We start from the raw sequence: 21,175 nt of genomic DNA on the forward strand, positions 1-21,175 counted from the left end.
ATGGTGTTGACGATATAGCATGCTCAACTGCCTAGCAATCGTTGAAGGAGCGAACTTGACGTGGTTAGGCGGCGGATGTGAGACGTCTTCCTGGGGAGGAGCGAGTGCGCTGGGGGCAAGCGCGCTGAAGTTGGTTGTAGCCATTGCAGTGTGCGAAGCAGGAGCGACATACTAGTTGGTAAGAGTAGTAGAAGAGAGGCCAACATCGCGAGATAGTTAAGATAATGGATTGCGATATCAAAAAGTGAGCGCGCTAGGGGTATGCGCGCTGGAGGGGAGTGTAACAGTTGCAGTGCGCGAAGCAGAAGCGAAGTACTAGTTAGCAAGAGTAGTAGGAGAGAGGCCGATATAGAGAGATAGTAGAAACAATCGATTGCCATGATGAAATCTTAACAACATTCCTCATTTATCTCTTCTTTTCCTCCTCTTGACTAACAGAATCCCATTACTTCCCCGTACTCCAAACCCCGCCCTTGCGAACGGCTTGGTGCTGTGACTTGACTAGACCATGGCTTCGTCGTATTGGTGGCTCCCATACCCCAGCGCTCGAGTTCTTCTTGACTTTCCGTCCACTCATCCTCACTTACCCGTGGGGTAAAGATGATGGGTTTCGGCCTCTTCTGTAGCAGCGTGGGTGTGCCAAGATCGGTGTGGGAATAGAGTGCCTGTCGTTGTGCGCGACAATGACCGATGGTGAGGTTTTGTCGGTCTGGTGTCAGCATGGTAGCGGCGGTTGTGCTGGGTGCAGCCATTGGGTGGTAGGATGTTGATGACTAGATTGGTTGACGGCTAACGCCGATGAGGCTTAGGCTGCGATGGCGATTTATAGGCTGAAGTGGTGGTTTGGATGTTGATGATATGTGAGCGTATCCTCGTGCGGAAGCTTCGACTTTATACCACATTGCAAACGATCAGCGCAACGTGTTGACCAGGGTATCACGCAGCAGCCGGAGAGATGGAATTTTCGAGGCATTTCTGTATAGTGTGCTACGTGTCTAGCATTACCCTGCTGTATCTTTGTGAACGTGATGTTGGTGGTGAGACCAAGAAGTGGCGCCACCTGTTTGGGCAACCTCCGAGTAGAAGCCGATGGAAATGCCTGGCCGCAACGAATCAAGTGCAATCATAGTTGCGAATACATTAGATATATAATGACTGATTTATGATAATAGAAAGTAGTTCTTGCAAGAAGCACCAGTGGGGTATCCGAGATCTAAACATGACTGAAGACAAAGGAGTAGCGATGATGGAAACGAAAATGAATGGGTGAAACACCGCCTTAGGCATCCGATACTGCCGGGGATGGCGGGGGTATTGGTCCCAAGTGCTGCCTCTTGGCATCTGGCAGTTCGTTTGTGTCCTCGCATGCGCGCTTCACCGACCCGTTCGCATCACCGCCGTTCTGCGACTGCTTTCTCTCCTTGTTCCTAGCAATGACCCTCTTCCACTGCGCTTTGACACGCAGGACGGATGTCACGCGCTCGAAGTGCGACAGTGGCGGAGCAGGCTTCATTTCTATGCAGTCGATCCTCCTCAAGCCAATCGAATCCTTGTTGTTCCATGCCTTTGTGAGGAGCTTGGCCATGTAATCGATTTGTGCTTGATTCAGCGAGGCGTCGCGCAGACCGAATCGTAACGTCAAGTACCCATTGGCTCTTGGGCGGTATTGGTGTAAAGCATCGACTTTGGCAGGACTGAGGGGTGTCAAGAAGATGTGCTCTTGATTGGGCTGAGGGATGCGGCTACGGCCCCAGAGATGTGAGGGAGTATCGATACGCCTCTTATCTTCATTGATACGCTGTGTTAGGCTGAAGGTAGATATTGGACGCTTGGGATCTTTGTCGAGGAAATGTGTGGCAGCGTCGATGAAAGCACGGGTATACGAATTGGGGCCGGGGGCGGCAGTCGTCTCGTCGATGTAACAGGCGCTAAGTAGCTCGAACTTCTTCTCTTCCTGCCGGCTGGACTTCACAAGATTGCTAGAGTAGCAAGTGTCCAATATAGTCAGTACATCGGCCTCAACGATTGGCTGACGGAGCTGCTCCTCTGCCATGTTCCAACTCGCATGGCCTATCTTGCTCAGGCCTTTTTCTTCGTCGGGGTTTTGCGTGACGGTGAGCTGCAAGGTTTTGGTAGACTTTTGATACACGCCGTGCCCAGTATAGTAGACAATGAGCAGACTTTGTGTTCCATCATGCTCGCAGATGAATTGGCTGACGTGCTTGTTGAGCTGGTGCTGTGGCTTCTCTCGTACATTCAATTCGACCGTCTTGGTTTGGTAGTGAAAGCGTTCGCTGAAGAGGGTTGCGAGTTCTCTGGCCTTTGATATTGTCAGTCAGTCAGTTCAGATACAACGCGTCTCCCCTCAGCATACCTCGTCACCAGTCATGAGCTCGTCGAGACCGTCCTCCCACTTGATCAACAGCACTGCGACTTTGGTGTAGCCATCTGCCAGATCCATGTTCTCGGCAATGGCCTCGGCCCACCAGTTCTTCTGCGACTCTGTACTCGCGTCGCCATGTTCCTTGGTGGGCGTGCTCTCTACGAGAGTCTCCTGGGTTGGGGGAGTCTGTCCGCTGCGCTGAAGCTCGTCTTCAATCGAGCGTATGCGTATGTCGGCATTGATGACTTTGTCGGGGAGGGGGTTTGCGTTGCGAGGAGGGGCTATCTCGGTCGTCGTTGCTGCGTTCGCGACGCGCATCGTGGAGTCTGGAATAGGAGCCATTTGATGGAAAAGCCTCCAAGGTACGAGGCTGAGAGAGTTCGCAGGTGCCCGCCATTTTGAAGGATGGAGTTCGTAGCCTTGGAGTAACCTTCAGCCCCCATATTGGGTGCATGCACCACGGCTTGAAGAGTGCGGAGATGGCAGATGCAGCTGGTCTTGGCCAATTAGCGCATCGCGCAATCACACCACCATCATTGGGGGCCAAAGGCAGTGCCTCCACCATGCACCCCCAACGCTCGTCTTACTAAGAACTGAGCGTTCCGTCCCGTGCCATAGCCTCTTTCGGTAAATGGCCGTTCACGATGACGGCTTGCTCAGCGGCAGGACACCTGTAGAGGGGGCCATGGCGCATGGGTGCCGCATCGCTGCATGCACCTAAGCAAACATTCCAAGCTGCGGCTGTGCAAACCCAAAGGGTCCCGACTATCATCAATACCGGTCACGAACCTGTGTTGCCTGGGGCTGCTGCAAGTACATGGTCACGGAGGCCAGCAATAGCCCTCTCTATAACAGAAGACAGCCTGCTCCTTCCCCAAGGGCATCCCCTACAAGGCTATTCTACCTCGCTTCACAGACTTCCAGTAATCATGGCAACCGAAATGCTCGAACATCAGCCTGTTCAGGCTGTGGAGGTGAGTCGCGCCCCGTTATTTCAGCGACGCAGGGCTGATACGCAGGCACAGGATCAAAATTTGGACTCTACACCCGAAAACCCAACTCCTCTGACCAAGTCCGGGGTTGCACCCATCACAAACGCGGATCTAGTATGTCCGTTCTTTTTATGAACACAGCACCCTTCTCTAACAAAGAGCCAGGCGGATGCGCGCTTCAACAAGGGCGACAGGGTGCGCAAGAGGGCATCAGCACCCGGTGGTGCTCAAACCAGATCTGCCTATACGATCTACGCGCGCAGAAGCAGCCCTCATGGCTGGATCGAGTATCAGCTTGAGGACTTTTACACACAAAAAGTCGATGGCAGCTGGACACGCGAAAGGGACCTCAGGGCCGGCGCCTGAACAGTGCTACATTGCCTGAGGCTGAGCTCACCGGAATGCCACCAGGCAGCTGAAATTGTGACGCGCGCAGCCAATTGTGAGTGAGGCGTTGGGGCTGAGTCTTACACATGCGACCATCATCTTTCTTGTTCCCGCTGCTCAATACTACTTACACCCTTCTGTTGCCACAATCTATTAGCCACAACTCACTTTTAATGCTCGCTTGAGTGATATTCGATTGTGCGAAATATCTTGCTCGCCTTCTCTCCGTCCGTTCGTTCGTCGCTGTCACGCTTGTCTCGCTTGTCTCTTGCCTCGCCATGACCCCTCTTCGTACCATGACCGGGGATACGTTTACCGATGAGAAGACACCTCAATCGCCAGTATCTCCAACGGGTACCGAAACAACCCTAAGAGGTGACGCCTACATCGAAGTAGCGGACGAGAATAGTGACTGCCATCCTACTACCTCGGCCCCAATGCCAACGACCTCAGGTGATGTCGACGTTGACATTGAGAGTGCACAGCCTTGTAGGTCACTCCATGCCACTATTTTGGCCCCCAGCGCCAAACATGGTCGATGCTCGGCATCAGCTGAAGCGCAATGGCTCACACCGGTCAGCCAGCTCGTATGCATGACGTGATTACAATCTAGGGCTATGATTGGCATCCATATGAGCAAAACTGACATTTCTTCAGCGAATGACAAGAAGCGGCCTGGGGTTTTACATCGCATGACAGGTTCATTTCGCTCCGAGCCAGAACCTCTCTTCGTGACTGAGACCAACACACGGACACGTGAGTATTTTCAAGAGTCTTCATATGGCTTATCACTGATATAACGTAGTGGAAGATACGCCTAACGGCTTCCCAAGGCTTGCAGCATTCCAAGCTAGCGACACAAATTTTGCGTTGTATCGCAGTTTCAGCTACCTGCATTCACGTGTGCTGCTCGATCTGCAGGATGAGATCACCTGTTTGGAAAGAGAACTTGATGATATTGATGAAGTGGATGATGAAGTGGATCCTCGTCGTCTGAAGTCCAGGGACTACGACATACAGCAGCCTACCGGCGAAGGAGCTGATCGCAGCCGTCGAGTCATACTTCGCGAGATCAAAGCTAAACTGATCGAATACGGTATGTATACGTCAGCAGTAATTAGGAGAGTCCTAGTCGTGAGTCATTAGCTAATTGACGCACAGATGAGGTGCTCATAAAGGCAAGAGAACTCCAGTCTTTCCAAAGGCCCTCAGATCGCAACTACCGCAGTGTGCGACGCTACTGCTTCAAGAAGAAGCCGCTCATGGATGATGTACTTGACTCTATTCGCACAAAAGAAGACATAGTCACCATCCATAATGGTCGTGAGTGGGCGAGTTTCGATGGTGGCGTAGAGACGATGATAGGGCAAACAGACCGCTTCCTTCAGAAAGTCTTCAACACAGAGAACCCCCCGCTACAGGTACATGAACTCGATCTTCCAACTTGAAGAGTCAAATCACTTACACATTCGGCAGAAATACTTCCGAACCCCAGAAGCGCAAAAGAAGACCAGCGATTCCGACATCTCCTACTACAGCAGCTCTCGGGTCGACAAACTGGTCAACATCCTCATCACCTTCATTATATTCTGTCTCCTCGTGGTACCAGTCATCACCATGTACCAGTTGACGAACACTGCCGCCCATATCGAGACCGACCCATCAGGCAAGACTTCCGCACAGAGTCAAGTGGACATTAACAAGCGAGATACATTCAACGCAGTTGGTGTGCTCATAGTATTCACATTACTGTTCAGTGCTGCGATGAGTCTGCTGACCAAGGCGGCAAGGCATGAACTGTTCGCGGCGTCTGCAGCCTACTGTGCGATCTTGGTTGTGTTCATTGGGAATTTCACTGGGCCTGGTAATTGACATTTCCTTATCGACGGCACTTATGAAATTACGATGATAAACGACATCTTCATTCACTCTATGTTGCATATCTATCTCAGTCCCAAGTTACCATAAGGTTGCATGCGAGGGCGACTGTCGCACAGTGAGGCGGTTCGTGGAAACTCTCGGACTTTTTTAATCCGCCACGACCTTCGTATCTTCGTATATTTCTACTTGCCGGCAATTCGGGGATTAGACTCTCCCGAGATCCCGCTGACCGGTATGCGAGGCTTGGCGTATAGTCAGCTTTAATGCGAAACTAACCGGTAGGCTACTTAATCCAAGCCCTTTACTACACCAAGGCACATATGATTGGCACCCCTACTGCTAGTAGGCACACATCAGTGCGGATGTAAGGTCTACAAGCCCTGGGCAATCGACTATCCGATACCTCTCACGTGAGATAACGCCCGGGCGTACCCAAGTATCGCTTGTGGCGCATGCATTTGGTTTCGCGTCGCTTAGACGCAAGACATATATTTGAAGTATCTGCCCGCACCAAAATTGATACGACTTCGGTAAATCACCTTCTCCTTCTTCTGTGAGGCACCCAGTGATTGCTTTCGCTTTCTTAAACATGTCCTTCCTATCGAACTACTTCACTGGGCAGCGAGTCGCTCCTCCTCGCATACCCACGGATACCATCATACCCCTCCACAGCCGCGACGACACGCATCAAAACAGAAACGTTTCAGTCGAATTCACCATGTGTTTTGACGATGTTCTTGATGAGCGGAAGCTTGTCGAAGCATTATGGAGGTTGCTGGAGAAACCGGGTTGGAGGAAGTTGGGAGCGAGACTGCGCCTCAACACCAGCAACGATAAACTTGAGTACCACATACCAGCACAGTACACCAAAGAACGCCCGCCAGTCAATTTCACCCATGGAATTTATGACAGCAAATTGAAGGACCATCCTCTTGGTTGCCAAATTCCTACTGCAAACGAGCGTAACGACAGTGTCCAGGTCTTCGGCGTTCTAGAGTCGCAACGTGGGGTTATAAGTGCAAAGGGCAATACTTCAGTCCTTGATGACTGGCTTTTTTCAGACGAAGCGCAGTTAGGCTTACATGTAGCGAGCTTCAAGGATGCGACACTCGTCACCCTGACTTGGCTACATACGCTTCTTGATGCGATGGGACGACAAACTCTACTAAGAGCCTGGACGGCAGTATTGGAAGGAAGAGACGAAGATGTGCCGGAGTTCTGGGGTTACGATTTCGACCCATTGACGCGGCTTGGAGCTTCTCTCGATGAGGACAACCAGGATGCAGAGGGTTTGAGTGCCGGCACTACGCAAGTGCAACAGAAACCGCAATCTCAGATCTGGATGCTGATGTCAAACTTGAAGACCTGGCTTCCAAGCTTGCTAGACCCCAGAGCGACGCTCGCATACCTCTACTCTCTGTTCTTTAGACCGACAACCACGCAGAACGGCCGTATGCTCTACATGCCCGCGGCCTACATGGCTCGCTTGCGAACTGAAGCAATGCACGATCTTGAATCTCTCGACGCCTCACAAATAACCTACAATACCTCAACATCTTCCGCACCAAAGCCCTTCCTCTCAGACGGCGACATCTTCTCAGCATGGTTAATCCGCCATCTCGTTTCCTCCGACACCTCACTGCTCAACTCACCACCTGCTCGACCCATCATAATCCTCAATGTCTTGGGCATGCGAGACGTACTGTCCACCTCGTCGTCCAAATACGAGGTCATGATTCCAAAAGGAAAAGCATATGTTGCAAACTGCACAGGTGGAATTGTTTCGGGGTTCAGTGTACAGCAGTTTGTCGGTATGCCGTTGGGTCACGTTGCGGCTCGTATTCGCAAAGATCTTGTTGAGCAGGCGAATAGAGAGGCGGTGGAAGCTTCGCAGCGTGCCAGCCGCAACGGACAGCAAAACCTTACGCCTCCGTCGGATCCGCAGATGGGGCCGGCAGCCTACGTGTTCTCAAACTGGGCAAAGGCGACGTTGTTTGATACAGATTTCAGCGCTTCCGTCGTTTCTGATGATGGTGATGCGGGTGGGTTGGCTAGTAGGCCGACCAGAGGAAAGCCTATGTATATCAGTGTTAACGGTCACGATAGACGGGTGGACGGTTGGGGTAAAAGCTCAGGGGGCATTGGTATGTGTGTTGGTAAGGATGCTAGGGGTGGGTATTGGCTTGGAGCAATCACCCCAGCAAAAGAATTTGCGGAGGAGTTTGAGAAGACTGTGTTGAGCGATTTCTAGGCCGGTGGGCGGGTCACCGAGATGGATAGCGTCACCAGCTTTGTTACTTCGGAATTGGCATCAGCATCTGATAGAAGTCTTCGAGTAGAATATACGGTAGGTGTTGCATTAGCTGAACGCAGAATTATTTCGCTCAATGACTACAGAAACTCCGGCCCAGTTGCCCCATTCGCTAAAGTGAAAACTCGTGAGAATATAATGCATCAAGGGCTGGGCTGATGCACTATGGGTATACGTGTGTGTTGTTCGTGGGGCTTGGTACATATGTGTGGGCACACCTTCGTGCTTCACCACCCCCATGCCTTTTTTCTAACGGAACATCGAGCGGTTTGAGAATCTAGTAGCGGACGCCATCGGCGGCAGCCTCGGTGTGTGACTGAACGGCCTTCTCGTGTTCGAGCCTGGCCTTTCGGCGGTGGTCCCTAATCTCGTGGAAGGAGGCGGTGATGGCATGGAGGAGTCTGGTAGCCAGTTAGCAGATGATTCAGGGATTTGGGCAGCGGAGAACATACGTGCTGATAATTGCCAGAATGAAGGTGCCCCAAGGCAAGTTACAGCTGTCATCACGGCTCGCAGTCGCGCCAGTAACAACACCAGTATTGCCATTAGCAATGCGCTCCGGGCTGTAGCAGTGACGAGCACCAGCAAGACCTCCGTTCGGTCGCGTAAGCACAGCCACTGCGATAAATGCTCCAACAAATGCAAGGTCGAGGAATACCCAGATCCATCGAAGTACTCGACCGCCAGGGTTCGCTGACTTCTTGATGCAAGAAAGTAGGATCGTGATCAAGGTATACAGCACGGCGGCGGCAAGAATGCCTTCGACTGCACCATAGCTGCCGTTGATGCCGCGATAGGTCTTGACGCTGTTGACAAGGCGATACACCTTATATAAGCGTTGAGAAAAGATGCCGAGTGAGACCACAGAGCTGATGAATTGTAGGAGGCGTGTGAAACGTAAGAACCAACGGTAGAAGGAAGTGTTCTTGAGCTTGTCCGGCACAAAGCCTAAAGATGGGTGTACGCAGTCAGTATTTGTCTCACATCCAGTTCATGGGTAGTTACTGACGCGTAAGAAGACCTGTTTGCTCGCGCTTGTCGGTGACTGGGTAGTCGACCGGACCGTCAATGGGCTCCTGGGCGTGCACCATGTTGATATGCTGGGTGTCGACGTGGATGGTATTGATGGATTGGTGAAATCTGCTGAATGCTGAAGATGAGGGCAGCGCGAAGATCTACTATCTTATAGCTCTGAGGATGGGGTGACAGCGATGTGACACAAAGACCAGGCCCCTCTTGCCCGTTTGACACGGTCGTCACTCACCGTCACCGTCAGCTTCGGTACCAGTCCCCCGCATCCAAATTAAACCTGGAATCGCGGAGATTTTGCTTAGGCTTGATGCACGGCAGTGGCATGTTGCCTTTGCGCTTTCTCGGCGCGTCATGAGATTGGATAGCTTTGAACGACAAGCCACGATACAGGCGTGATTGGTGGCTGGGAACCAATGCACGTGACACCGCTAACGCGTTGTTAACCAGATGCAGGCAAGTACGTCACTGAAAATCCCCATGCTTTTTCTTGAACGTGATTTGGAAATCCCATGCATGGAAAACCAGTTCCTTGCGCGTCACAGCCTCGTAGATCTCCAATGGCATATCCGTCGTGGCTGCCGAATCGCTCGATTCCTGAGCTGATCATCGTAGAATGACGAGCCACATTCGCGGGCGCTTGCTTTTTAGAGGCGATCGCGGTGAAGCTTGTTTCTGTGGCTTCAAGCTATAGGCAAGCTAAGGTTCCGTTAACCGATTCTCTCACGAAAACCAGATTGCGCGAGCATAGGGTGAACAGAATACGTTCCTTGATTCAAACGCCAAAGCGTCCAGAAGCGGTTGTGCGACGAACTTCTGCATGCTCGCCCTGCCAAACTTGTCGAGCGCTACTCGCATTCGGATCCAAATGCCAACACTGCATCGCTTGGTGCTGTCCTGATGGGGAGTCAAGCCTTGCGCCCGATACCGTCAAACATTTGGCATGCATCCTAGCTCCATCTTCCTGTCATGTTCGTCGTTGGCGACTTCAGACCGGTCGCTGCCAGTTTTTCAACATCCACTCCTCAATTGGTCCGGTCCTGGATGATGTTTGAACCGAAGTAAGAATGGCTGTTCCCCATGATATTCATCACCGTCTGGGTGCGGCTTTGTATGCCGAGGGATAGTGATGTGTCGGGTGAACAGGCCGTGACCGCGATGTCGACGATAAGCAAGTTGGGTTGATCTGATAGGCTAGGCATTGCTGGTGTTTGAGTTCAGGAGGGACTGTGAGTTCCACGTAATGTCGCCTTGCGGAATAGCTTGACCAATATGTCATACCACTGGATTCAATTCTCTTAATAACTTTCCATCAAGGTAAAATTGTATCTTTCCAATCTCTTTCGCTATTCTTCCCGTACCATGAAGCCGCTCATCGATGTATCTGATCATTTCGCGAAGGTAGGTTTCTGACTTGGCGAAGTCCACTGGGTACAGCTCCTTGAAATCCAGATGTGCCAGACCTTCAATCTTGCGGAAAGGTACTTCTGCAAGACCGATCTCTTTGCTGCCGTTTCCATACCTCCACGTATCAATGTTGATAGTCACAGTATCAATCCGAGTAACAGGTTTGTTCCGGCCAATATCTAGGTGTTCGTTCAACAATGGGTCGACCCATGTTTCCAAACCCCGGAAAACTTGTGATCCATGGCGTTTCATATCATCATCGACGAGTAAGAAGCGAGCCAGCGGGAACATCAGTCCTCCGGCGAGTATCAGGTAGAAAGTGGAGATGTCGACTACAGCCCAGCTTTCGTAAGCCCAGTCCGTCTGCAGATGACGTTCATTTGTGGTACAGCACGGGATTATGTTGATGTCTAATCTCTCCATGGTTCCTTCGAGCTCGCGCGCGGGAACAACGCGCCGTGTCGGCCACAGCCAGTGGTCATCAATAACTGCGATATCGACCTCGAAGTTCCGCGGCGCTTTTGAAAGAAATTCTTTGGTCTCGCGATACATTCGTTGACTAGTTAGTAGAAGGCTTGAAACTCCTGAATCCTTCAAATAATCCAGGCTCGGTACACAGCAAATGCTGCGCATGTCCGTCGGATAGCTGGGCCGATGACGCGTGCCATTCTTCGGTAAAACAGTAGGTGACGAGAGCACAAGGTCGATGATGTTGAAGAGCAGTTCGCTCGGTAGATCTAGAAAGCCGACCATAGCTGCTTGCTGGTAGAGGTCGCGACAAGGTTAGGTGAGGGAAGGTTGCATGGGTTGTTCGCGATGCCCGCGCAGGTAGGCACCGCAGCCCTGAGGCGCAGGCGCGGTTGACCCCACTTGAGCCTCGGGCCGATGGGAGCTCTCCCACACAGCCATCAACTCGCCATTGCCTGAGAACAGGCCCGACTTTGTTTGAGTCACATTGCAGTGCGCTCAATGCTGTTACACATACCATCGCATTACGGGTTCGACTGCACGCGTTCTCGCAGCATCGCACCCAGCCTTGAAGCCAGAGACCGCTTCGTTTTGGTTAGCGCGAATGACTCACTTTTGCTCACTCTGCCTGCGCCTCCTGCATGAGACTCAACAGCCCCCGGAGTCATATGTATCGCCTCATTGGGAAGCATGCTGATTCACGGAGTGAGTAACGGAGTGGAGTAAAGTGTTTAAGCGTGTCTCTTGTACAAGACATAAAGATCGCTGCACACTTACAAGAGATCAGAATCATTAGACGCCAGAGTCCTTTCTGACGCACTCGACATACCCCTTTCAATCGTCTTCTCTACATCTCGTTCTGCTTTTAGACATGGCGGCTACCGACCATACTTCTCCAGCGCGGATGTCAACGACTTCTTACGATACAGCGTTGTGCATCATCCCACCCGCTTCTCAATGCGGTCACGTAGATCAGCTGCGGGAACTTTACGACAAGGCCTATGGGAAGGTGAGCGAGACCCGCTCTGGATTCAGAGAAAGCACACATTGACTAGGGGTCTAATCTTTTTAGTGGCCACCTCACATCAACCTCGTATACCCTTTCGTTGCACCAGAGCAGCTTCCCAAAGCACAGGAGCAGATTCAAGGGTACCTGGCACAGCATTCCACCCAAGCGACACCCATCGATGTAGAACTGGTTCAAGCCGGTGGTTTCGTGCAAAAGAACAACTTCACCGTATTTCTTGGTACCGATGACCGTGGTGAGGAAGACTCGCCTCTCGTTTCGCTGCGTACGACTGTACTGCAAGCACTAGGCCAAGGTCCTTCTCGATTTACTCCCCACCTCACTATCGGTCAGACACAGGGTAATCCTCTGCTCTCACAGTCATACCTCTTACGCAAGGCTCAAAGATTACCAAACATACACTTCCGCGTCGGCACGCTTGCTATCCTTATTCGTGAGAAAACGACTGGCGCGCTGTCAACTGATTACATGCGGTTGTATGGAACTATCGATATTGGCGGTTCAGGCGATGTTTGGAGACCTCACATTCCAGACTACTGGGTAAAGATGCCCAAATCTAATCCGGCTGCACCCCGACCGGATGTCGATGAAACTCAGCATGATTTCTTACTTGAGGATTTCGAGGTGCGCGACGTGCCAGCCCTCTGCTTCGATCCCAACGAAGCCAGATGGTCACCGCACACATGCGATACTAGGATCGAGGTTGAATCAGAAGAAATCACTGTTGCGAGTTACAATGTCCTGGTAGACACCGAGTATCCGCCGGACCATGACCGCGACCCGTTGATTGTGGACACCATCCTATCAGAACAAGCGACGGCCGACATATTAGTACTGCAAGAGGTCTCCGACGACTTTCTTGACTATCTACTTTTCACTCGTCAGGACATTTCACACATATACCCATTTGTTTCGCATGGTCCGCCATGCCAAAACGATCTAGGTCCTCTCCCCAGTCTACGGAACGTCGTCGTTCTGAGCCGCTATCCTTTTAGCTGGCATTCAGTACCCTTCCATCGCAAGCACAAGAGCGCTCTCGTTGCGCGATTGAGTGGCGTCACGGCATCTGGCACTAGGGGCTTGGGGAGCTTAGTTGTAGCTGGAATTCATTTGACTGCCGGTCTTACTGATGGCTCAGTCGCTACTAAGAAAGCTCAGATGGGGACTTTGATACGCCATCTAGAACAGCACTATGGAAGCGAGCCATGGGTCATCGCAGGGGATTTCAACCTGGTCACGTCGACTTACACCATTGAGACCTCCGTCAAAGACCAGTCCATATCCAGCGAGACTGTATCCCTGTTAGCAACAGTTGAGGCCGAGATTCGGGAAGCGGGGTTATCTGATGCTTGGTCTGTTGCCCGTGTTGAAGGAGTGGACGAAGCGAGTACAACTGTATCTGGAGATTTGTTCGAGGGCGAAGAGGGCGCGACATTCGATCCCCAGAACAACCGACTTGCCACAGGAACGACTACGACTTCTCACGATCGGCCACAGCGTTACGATAGGATACTATTTCGGTCGCAGGATTCACTTCGCATAGACCGCTTCAACCATTTCGGCGTTCCGGAGATGATCGACGGTGCACAGGTCGCAGCCAGTGACCATTATGGAGTGAGAGCGAAGATTAAAGTGAACGAAGCGGTAGCGAGCACCGGAAATGAAGCAGCCTCTTCAAATCAGCCTGCCGTGGAACACAAGCGAGTAGATGGAACTTTGGCAGAGACCACGAGCCTCGTTTCAGTGCTCGAGACCCACGGCATGTTCCCGAACGAGGATCAAGCGAGCAATCGGCGCGACGCACTTGCAAGCCTCCAGCACATACTACTGGGTACATCAGACGATGGAGATCTAGCGCAACCTGATATACCATTGGTTATAGTGCCAGTTGGCTCGTACGCCTTGGGTGTATGGACTGCAGACTCGGACGTCGACTGCCTTTGTATCGGCACCATTAGCTCTAAGACCTTCTTCCGGCTCGCTCGGCAACGACTTGCCAAAGCAGAAGTCAAAGGGGTCAGGATCTTGCGGAAAGTTGAGGCCAGCACCGGCACCATGCTCGAACTGTCCGTCAACGGCATATTCATGGATCTGCAGTATTGTCCTGCGCCCCAGGTCATTGAGAGGTGAGTCTCATGAAATCATTGCGATATAGCAGCGCTAACATTCAGCAACTAGGTGGCATGAGTTCCGGAACATCCCGGCATCCGATCCCATCTTCAACCTTTCTATTCTCTCACTCCGCAAGCTCAAGCCTTACCGCGATTTGCTATACATTCAACGTACACTGCCTTCACTCTCTGCATTCCGCCTAGCTTATCGTTCCATCAAGCTATGGGCTGTCCAGCGCGGCATGTATAGTGCGAAGTTCGGGTTCCTTGGAGGCGTACACATCACGCTCATGCTCTCATGGGTCTGCAAAAGACTTGGGCATGATACCGGCCCAGTTACGGCTGCGGATATCATTGCGAGTTTCTTCCATCACTACGCTCAGTTTGATTGGACAAACGATATAGTCTACGATGCCATCTTCCACAAGAAGAGGCCACGTTACTATCGCAGCGCAAGAGAGCCGATGGTGGTGTTGGGTTACCACGCACCCAACTCGAATATCGCTCATACGGCTACGGTTCCCGGCCTGCAGCTGCTCGTCAAGGCATTCAAGACCGCCGAGAAGCAGCTTTGCGAGCCGGGAATGACATGGGAGGCGTTCTTCGGCGCACCATCTGCTCCAGAACCAGAGTCGCAACTCCCTCATGGAGCTGCAGAGTTCCTCCGCAACTACAACAACTTCGTCAAGGTCGACATCCAGTTTTGGGGTCGTACATTGGCGAAGGGCAAGAGCCTAGTCGGTTGGGTTGAGTCTCGGTGCATCTCGCTCGTCATAGGTAAGCCGCACATTTCAAACAATTGTTGCGCAATCGTTTTACTAACCTTGATAGACATCCACAAAGCTATACCCAAGTCGGAAGTCCAAATCTGGCCAGCTCGCTTCGTCGACAGCAATTCGTTCGACGTTGGAGAGGGCAAAGAGTACCAAGGCTGTTACCTGATCGGCATCTCGAAATCGGAGAAAGCCGTCTCAGCACATAGCGCGGACGACAAGCAAGTCGCTAAACAAGCTCTGGAAAAGGTACTGGACCGTTTTTTGACGCAGCTGCGAACCGACGAAAAGAACTTCGACGCAAGCATTTCATGGATCGATGCTTCGCTAGTAAGATCTAGCGAGGTCAAAGGCTTGCGACTGGACGATCGAGAATGGGGTGTCTACGCGATGGACATGGATTCAGACTCCGACGATGAAGAAGAGATTGATGAAGACGTTGAAGACGTCGATGAGACCAAACCTCAGCGTACGATACCTCAGCGCCCCAAGCCCACTTCAGCACCTTTGTCGAGAACAAAACTACGTCCTGCATCCGATGTTCTCAACCGTCTCCGCTGGGACCCAAGCTTGGATCCGAGCGATTACATCATCGGATATGAAGACCGCTTTTTGGGCGCGAAGGAAACAGGTCTCGAAAAGTGGAAGACAGAGCAGACGGATGAGGAGTTTATTCCTCAGCATCGCATACTGTATTTCAAGAAGAAGGGTGGAGAAGACGGAAGAGGAGATGTAGTATGGGAGAGAGCGACGAGGATAGACAAGATTTTCGGGAGTGGACTAGGTAGTGGTGAGTAGATACTGGTCATGATCACGAGAATGGAGATCAGGTCGCAATATACCTATACACTCAAAATGTGCTTGCAGTTCCTCTTGCGCTTCATGGGGACGCGGCGTACTTGTGGGCGGCCTTTTCATTCGTGACTTAAACATGAGGAAGATGACACATCTGGTTCACCTCAGGTCATAGGCATCTTTGTGCCCTGTCTCCCTAGCACGCATGTTCCCTTCCCAACGGCGTTCGGCCCGGCCCGCTCAGAACAAAAGCGGTCTACTCTGGTGTTGCCTTCGCGAATGCCTCGATAACTATCTCTTCGAATTGAAGTATATCCTCATGTTTGAAGATCGTTTGGAACGCCGTCTTAGCACAACCTTTGCACTTCAGCGATGCGAACCTCCTTCTTCTCCCCGGGCAGTCAGACTTCTAGAAGCGGTAGGTTGTCAATGTCTCGGCGCTTGGCGCCGCTTCAGACACACGAAGCGCGGATAGGCGTGGTTTCAGACGAGTCGTGCGAGCCCAGATCGCACAGTTAGCACTATGTGATTAATGAACCCTCAACTCAGCGGAGCTTATGTGGTGAAATGCGCAGGGAAGTCTACACCTCCAAACCTCCATGTCTAGGGCTTACCGCCGGTCTCTCCTCGGATATTAGATCTTGATCTCGACAAGGCGGCGACGGCTCAAGATGCGGCCCCATGGGGAAGTCTAATCGCGGCTTAGTTCCCACCGCGGTATCAACACCCCTCTCTGATTGCGATCTTCCAATCTCCCAAAGGTACCCTTCGGTCAACCATAAGCCAGCGGATCCGCAGAACCACAGTATTAACAACACCGGTTGCGTGGGATCATTCGGGTTAAATGCTTAGGATCTCGGGTTGATTGCGAGGCTGGGTTTTGTAACGCGCACGGAGTTCGGCGCCGAAACGTTAGCTGCCCGGGCATGGTGGGCGCAGGAGGTGAGGCGCTGGTGGGAGGCTTGCGACAAGGCTTGCTAGGGCTTGGAAGTCTTGCATGGGGTGGAGCGGACTCGTGTTCGCATAATGACATGTGTCTTTGTTTGTCTTAGGGGTTGTTTGCGATGGAAAGATGTTGGCTACGCAAAATGACACTGTGAGAGCGGCGCGGCCGGGAGAGCCAGACGCTAGATCGCATTCAGACAAGTCTCCATCTGACATCAGCGTCGCCCGCGGGCACGGCAGTTCGACAGCTCGGCGTTCCTAAGGAAAGTACAACCACATCACGAGCAACCTACGCCGCACTCAAGAACACGTATCGTCAAAGAGAAAAAATAAGGATGAATTGGCTGAACGTGATATCTATAATGCCGGAGTCAAGCTCCAAACGCCGCTCATCCTGCTGCCGAAGCAGCTGCTATTTATACATTCCAAAGAACACTTCGCTGATCTTTGGCATTGACCCAGACGTACTCCGTACATCTCGGGTTCGCCTTGCTCTTACCCAGAGTAACAGCAAAGAGGTTGATCTCCATCCACACGGGTCGCATACCCATGTGCTCGAGCCTCTCCCACCATGACCTGAAGCGGCCAAAGTCTATGCTGCCGCCACCGCCCGCGTTGTCGAGGTTGATGCCGTCGCCGAGATGCAGTTCGATCATGACCTGGCCGATGGGCAGGACAGACTTGCCAGATGCAGTCTTCATGTTGTCGAAAGCGTTCATCATCGTGTCGAGAGCGTCGTATTCGCTGCCTTCGATATCAATTTTCAGAATATCAATGTAGGTGTGGTTGTTTTGCTTCATCAAGGCGGGTAGAGTCCAGAATGGTGGATCGGACTCATGCTTGTCCTCCTTGCCTAGGCCGACCTTCTTGAAGAAGGTGCGGTGGCGATGCTTCTCGGCGATTTGGGGACCCCAGGAGTCGACGGAGAAGTCGTAGCCCCAGATGCGGGCGCTGGGGACGCGCTCGAGCATCTCAGCTTCGAAGGAGGACTCGCCGTTGATACCGAAACTGTACATGACCAGGCCATCTTGCGCGTCCACGAGGGGTTCTTGCGATCCGATGGTAGCGGAAGCGGACTTGGGTGCGGGGAGACTCTCGTAGATGTTCATTCCGCATACCCATTTTCCTCCGTCGCCGAGCCTACCCACGCGCTGGATGTCGTGGGGGCATGTCCATGTTGGTGGGAAAAAGTCCCAGATTGTGAAGGGGTATTTGAGGAAGTCCATTGGGAAGAATGGGATCTTCGGGTTGTCCGGATGCGACTTGGCCATCTGGTCTCGGAGCTCAACGCTCTTCTTCCATGACTTTTCCGAGAGCGCAGATCGGTCTTTTATCCATGCTTGCAGGATGGAGGAGGGTTGCGAGGACCCTGTTGATGGGAGGACGGGGAGGTAAGGAAGTAGTGCCGTGCCAGCGGATTCTTCATTATGGAAGATGACGATTAGGAAAACGACGACGAATATTCCAGCGAATATGCGGGCTGTACGTTGTGTTAGCACGTGTTCAAAGGACAACGAAGAAGTTGAACCTACCACCGAAAGACCTGAACATCTTTGCAGGTGGAAAAGAGTGACGTGGGATTGGTGGGGAGAGTTGAGTCGAAGGAACGACCGTGATGTATGACCTCCGAGTTGAATCGGTGGAGGTAACAATCGCGTCAAGCGTACACAAAGAGAGAAAGAAGAGAGAAAGAAGGAGTAGACAATAGCGAAGCCAAGGGTTTGAAAATACACGACAAGTAGGCCCCAGACAACTTGACTCCTAGTCTGGCGGCATGGTGGACATCGGTCCTTTAGATATGCCAAGGATACGCGAAACAAGAACAGCGGAAAGGCCAACAGTGTTACGTGTACATCTGCCGAGCGCTTATCACAACCAAACATCAGGTAGACCCCCGTTACAGATTTAGCATTGATCGAACAAGAACATCCAAGAGCCGTACGGCCTAGAGGTTACGAAACCCCGCTCAAGCCGCACGCCGCTATCTTCGCACCAGTCAGGATGCCACTGCGACTAGTGGACGACGGGGACGATGACTAGCCGCATGGCGGAAGATGAGGCGGCGGGGCAGATGTGGGTCGGTTGATCATCATGAGCGGTTGTTTCGTCCGTGTCTTTGTCTTGCTGCTCCTGCAGCTGAGGCACGGCGCACGCGTTTCAAGACGCACACTCCAGACGCGTCGCAAGCGTGATGTCATAGGATCGATTGTATCTATCAATGGAACTGTGGGTATAATACATGTAAATCGCTATTTCGCGATGCGACTATCTTGGATGTTGCTCCGCTTCGCGCGAGGCTTTCTGATGATGGATGCGTACTCCCGAGGTTATGTTTAGTTTTAGTGCCATGCAGGGGGACGGAAAAGGAAAGTGGAAACTGTAATGAGATCATGTGAGGGTCTTGTGAACGACAATGGCAGCCGCCACCAAAAGCACGCTGCACGTGGTGAATACGGTGTCGCGATGCGCTTCGCCTGGACTCATTGTTAGTTTTGGGCCTTTTGTACCGAACAAAGCGGCGATGCTTACCTTCTTTCGTAGTGCTCAAAGCAAGCACAACGAAAACGTTGAGCGGAATGCGAAGAATGCCGTAAATGCTGGCTCTTGAGCCGTCTTCGACAAGCTTGCTCTTCAAAGAGCCCATTGCGGGGTAGTAAACTCCGCAGCACAGCTCGAATATGCAGAAGCACCACAACGTAACGCGCTCGTCCCGGAAATGTCCAGGAACAAAGAAGCAGGCAGATGAGACTGCGAGGATGCCTGTCAGCATCTTTTGTGCTGGCACGGGTGAGGCAGATGTGGAGAGATGTTTGTAAAGGAGCGAACCAAACATCATCGAACACATCAAGATGGCGAAGATGAGACCGAAAGGCAGTTCTGCTTAGTGTTAGTCTGGTTGCGAGGGCATAAGCTGGATGAAAGGTTGCTCACCATCTGTTGAGCCAGCCAACTTGTGACTGAGCTTCAGCGCCGGGAACTTGAAGAAGATGAATAGGAAAAGAGACCCTTCGAAGAATCCTGAGACCAACGCAAGCATCATGATGTTGCGATCTAAACGTCAATTAGTAGAGCAATCTCAGGTAACGAGGCTTCAACGTACCACGTAGAATAGTCCGGAGAGCAGAAGTAGCTGGAGGAGCTGGGGTGGCCTCTTCCTGCTGGAGCAGCCCCTCAGTCTCTGACGCTCTCCGACTGCTTGAACCGTAGTTCTCTCCCCAGAAGTTCGAGATGGCAAGGAAGGACAGGCTCAAGCACGCAATGGAGGCCATGAACGGCGCCTTTGCGGTGCCTGCCATCCTGACTGCCCACTCAGCGAAAATACCCGCACCAATGGCTACACATGTGTTGGACGTGGTCATCGTGCTGAATATCGCGCTGAGGTGCGGTTCACCATCGGGCAGCATGAGATGGTTGAACTCAGCAACTAGCCAGCTTTCGAAGACGCTCCAAAGGACGGTACCGCAAACACCGCCGAGGATGCGACCGAAGAAGAGAACGTAGATGTTGTTGGTAAGGAGAGTGGCGCAGGACAGAGAGTAAAGGGCGCAGTAACCCAAGCATGCTGTCTTGCGCCCATATCGGTCTGCGAGTGCGCCTACGAAAGATGCGGAGATGCCGGCGGCGATGAACCCAGTAAGGAATAGGAATGCGACTGTTTCTTCCGAGAGTCCTTTCTCGTCTACATATCCGTTAGCGGTCAGTCTGTAAAACAGTAGTTCGTCCAACATACCCTTGTAAATAGGATATATGTACGGCCCTTGGAGCCAGTCCGCGGCATTGACGAGCAAATAAATAGGGAAGAAGCGCTTCTTCAGCTTGCTCAAGCCCTCTAGATCAGGCTCTACATGTTGGTGCTCGTCTTTCTTTTCCGTAGTCGCAGTCTCTACGACGGCCGCCTTGCGTGAGCGGTGCGACTGGTAGAAAGCAAGTGCATTGAGCACTAGCGATCCAGCGAATGTAGCTCGATAAAGGTCCATGTTGAATGTGGACTTGTATTGTTGAAATGAGCGAAGGGCGACGGTCGGTTGTGGATGAGTGTATGTCCAGCAAAACACAAAGGAATGTAGAAGGTCAAGGTCTCGATTCGTCAAGATGTTGTAAACAGCACTAGCTCTGAAATGGCCCAGTGAATCGAAGGGATTAGTATAGAATGAATTAGTGTCCTTGTCCCGTGCCACTGCTCACGTTCTTAGGACAAGGAGATACGAACACGGTATGCTAACTTGATGGTGTCCCGAATAGAATAGCCGCTTTGTGCACTCGGCCAAGCTGATCCCAATCATGGACCGCGGAGCAGCACAGCGCCGGGCGTCATACATGGAGGTCCCCTCCCGGTACGGGCTGACGATAGGCTTGGGGGGCTTGCGCGTCAATAAGTGGAGTGACACACCACGGCGTTTCTAAAATGTGGGACGGCTGGGCGCGTCAATGATGCAAGGTCTTGGTTTGTGCGGGGTCAATGCGCCGTCAGGGGCGGCAGGAACAACCGACCGCGGCTTCGCGAGCAGCTGCCGCGTGAAACCAAGGGGGCTGGTTTCAGATATGACGGCACCCCATCGTGGATACATCCATCTTCACACCTCATTCAAAGAACACATCCAACACCCTGGAGCCTACATTGACGTTAGGTCACACACTTTGCACGTTTCTACATTGATGTAGGCGG

At 52.2% G+C, this 21,175-nt stretch overlaps 9 protein-coding genes across 9 annotated transcripts; 4 read left to right on the forward strand and 5 right to left on the reverse strand.

The window, feature by feature from the left end:
• Window positions 1-1,279: 1,279 nt before the first annotated feature.
• J4E83_001748 (uncharacterized protein) lies at window positions 1,280-2,701 on the reverse strand (the record flags this gene model as incomplete). Its single annotated transcript, XM_049328702.1, has 2 exons — window positions 1,280-2,320; window positions 2,375-2,701. 2 exons carry the CDS (start codon window positions 2,699-2,701, stop codon window positions 1,280-1,282), a joined length of 1,368 nt encoding a protein of 455 aa, XP_049191674.1.
• A 611-nt stretch (window positions 2,702-3,312) lies between these two features.
• J4E83_001749 (uncharacterized protein) lies at window positions 3,313-3,741 on the forward strand (the record flags this gene model as incomplete). Its single annotated transcript, XM_049328703.1, has 3 exons — window positions 3,313-3,357; window positions 3,409-3,489; window positions 3,541-3,741. 3 exons carry the CDS (start codon window positions 3,313-3,315, stop codon window positions 3,739-3,741), a joined length of 327 nt encoding a protein of 108 aa, XP_049191675.1.
• A 713-nt stretch (window positions 3,742-4,454) lies between these two features.
• J4E83_001750 (uncharacterized protein) lies at window positions 4,455-5,634 on the forward strand (the record flags this gene model as incomplete). The annotated part of the gene is made up of 4 exons (XM_049328704.1): window positions 4,455-4,518; window positions 4,568-4,858; window positions 4,924-5,183; window positions 5,239-5,634. The coding sequence occupies 4 exons, from the start codon at window positions 4,455-4,457 to the stop codon at window positions 5,632-5,634; spliced, it is 1,011 nt and encodes a 336-aa protein (XP_049191676.1).
• A 598-nt stretch (window positions 5,635-6,232) lies between these two features.
• Window positions 6,233-7,894, forward strand: J4E83_001751 (uncharacterized protein; the record flags this gene model as incomplete). The annotated part of the gene is made up of 1 exon (XM_049328705.1): window positions 6,233-7,894. One exon carries the CDS (start codon window positions 6,233-6,235, stop codon window positions 7,892-7,894), a length of 1,662 nt encoding a protein of 553 aa, XP_049191677.1.
• A 337-nt stretch (window positions 7,895-8,231) lies between these two features.
• On the reverse strand, window positions 8,232-9,045 carry J4E83_001752 (uncharacterized protein; the record flags this gene model as incomplete). Its single annotated transcript, XM_049328706.1, has 3 exons — window positions 8,232-8,355; window positions 8,407-8,902; window positions 8,964-9,045. The coding sequence occupies 3 exons, from the start codon at window positions 9,043-9,045 to the stop codon at window positions 8,232-8,234; spliced, it is 702 nt and encodes a 233-aa protein (XP_049191678.1).
• A 1,132-nt stretch (window positions 9,046-10,177) lies between these two features.
• On the reverse strand, window positions 10,178-10,942 carry J4E83_001753 (uncharacterized protein; the record flags this gene model as incomplete). The annotated part of the gene is made up of 2 exons (XM_049328707.1): window positions 10,178-10,245; window positions 10,345-10,942. 2 exons carry the CDS (start codon window positions 10,940-10,942, stop codon window positions 10,178-10,180), a joined length of 666 nt encoding a protein of 221 aa, XP_049191679.1.
• Window positions 10,943-11,762: 820 nt separating this feature from the next.
• On the forward strand, window positions 11,763-15,567 carry J4E83_001754 (uncharacterized protein; the record flags this gene model as incomplete). Its single annotated transcript, XM_049328708.1, has 4 exons — window positions 11,763-11,867; window positions 11,931-14,011; window positions 14,064-14,773; window positions 14,828-15,567. 4 exons carry the CDS (start codon window positions 11,763-11,765, stop codon window positions 15,565-15,567), a joined length of 3,636 nt encoding a protein of 1,211 aa, XP_049191680.1.
• Window positions 15,568-16,925: 1,358 nt separating this feature from the next.
• On the reverse strand, window positions 16,926-18,060 carry J4E83_001755 (uncharacterized protein; the record flags this gene model as incomplete). The annotated part of the gene is made up of 2 exons (XM_049328709.1): window positions 16,926-17,989; window positions 18,042-18,060. 2 exons carry the CDS (start codon window positions 18,058-18,060, stop codon window positions 16,926-16,928), a joined length of 1,083 nt encoding a protein of 360 aa, XP_049191681.1.
• An 837-nt stretch (window positions 18,061-18,897) lies between these two features.
• Window positions 18,898-20,486, reverse strand: J4E83_001756 (uncharacterized protein; the record flags this gene model as incomplete). Its single annotated transcript, XM_049328710.1, has 5 exons — window positions 18,898-18,983; window positions 19,039-19,386; window positions 19,441-19,560; window positions 19,610-20,188; window positions 20,240-20,486. The coding sequence occupies 5 exons, from the start codon at window positions 20,484-20,486 to the stop codon at window positions 18,898-18,900; spliced, it is 1,380 nt and encodes a 459-aa protein (XP_049191682.1).
• Window positions 20,487-21,175: the final 689 nt, after the last annotated feature.

The sequence above is a fragment of the Alternaria metachromatica genome (genome assembly GCF_023757995.1).
Source record: "Alternaria metachromatica strain BMP 0045 chromosome Unknown scaffold_3, whole genome shotgun sequence".
NCBI lineage: Eukaryota > Fungi > Ascomycota > Dothideomycetes > Pleosporales > Pleosporaceae > Alternaria > Alternaria metachromatica.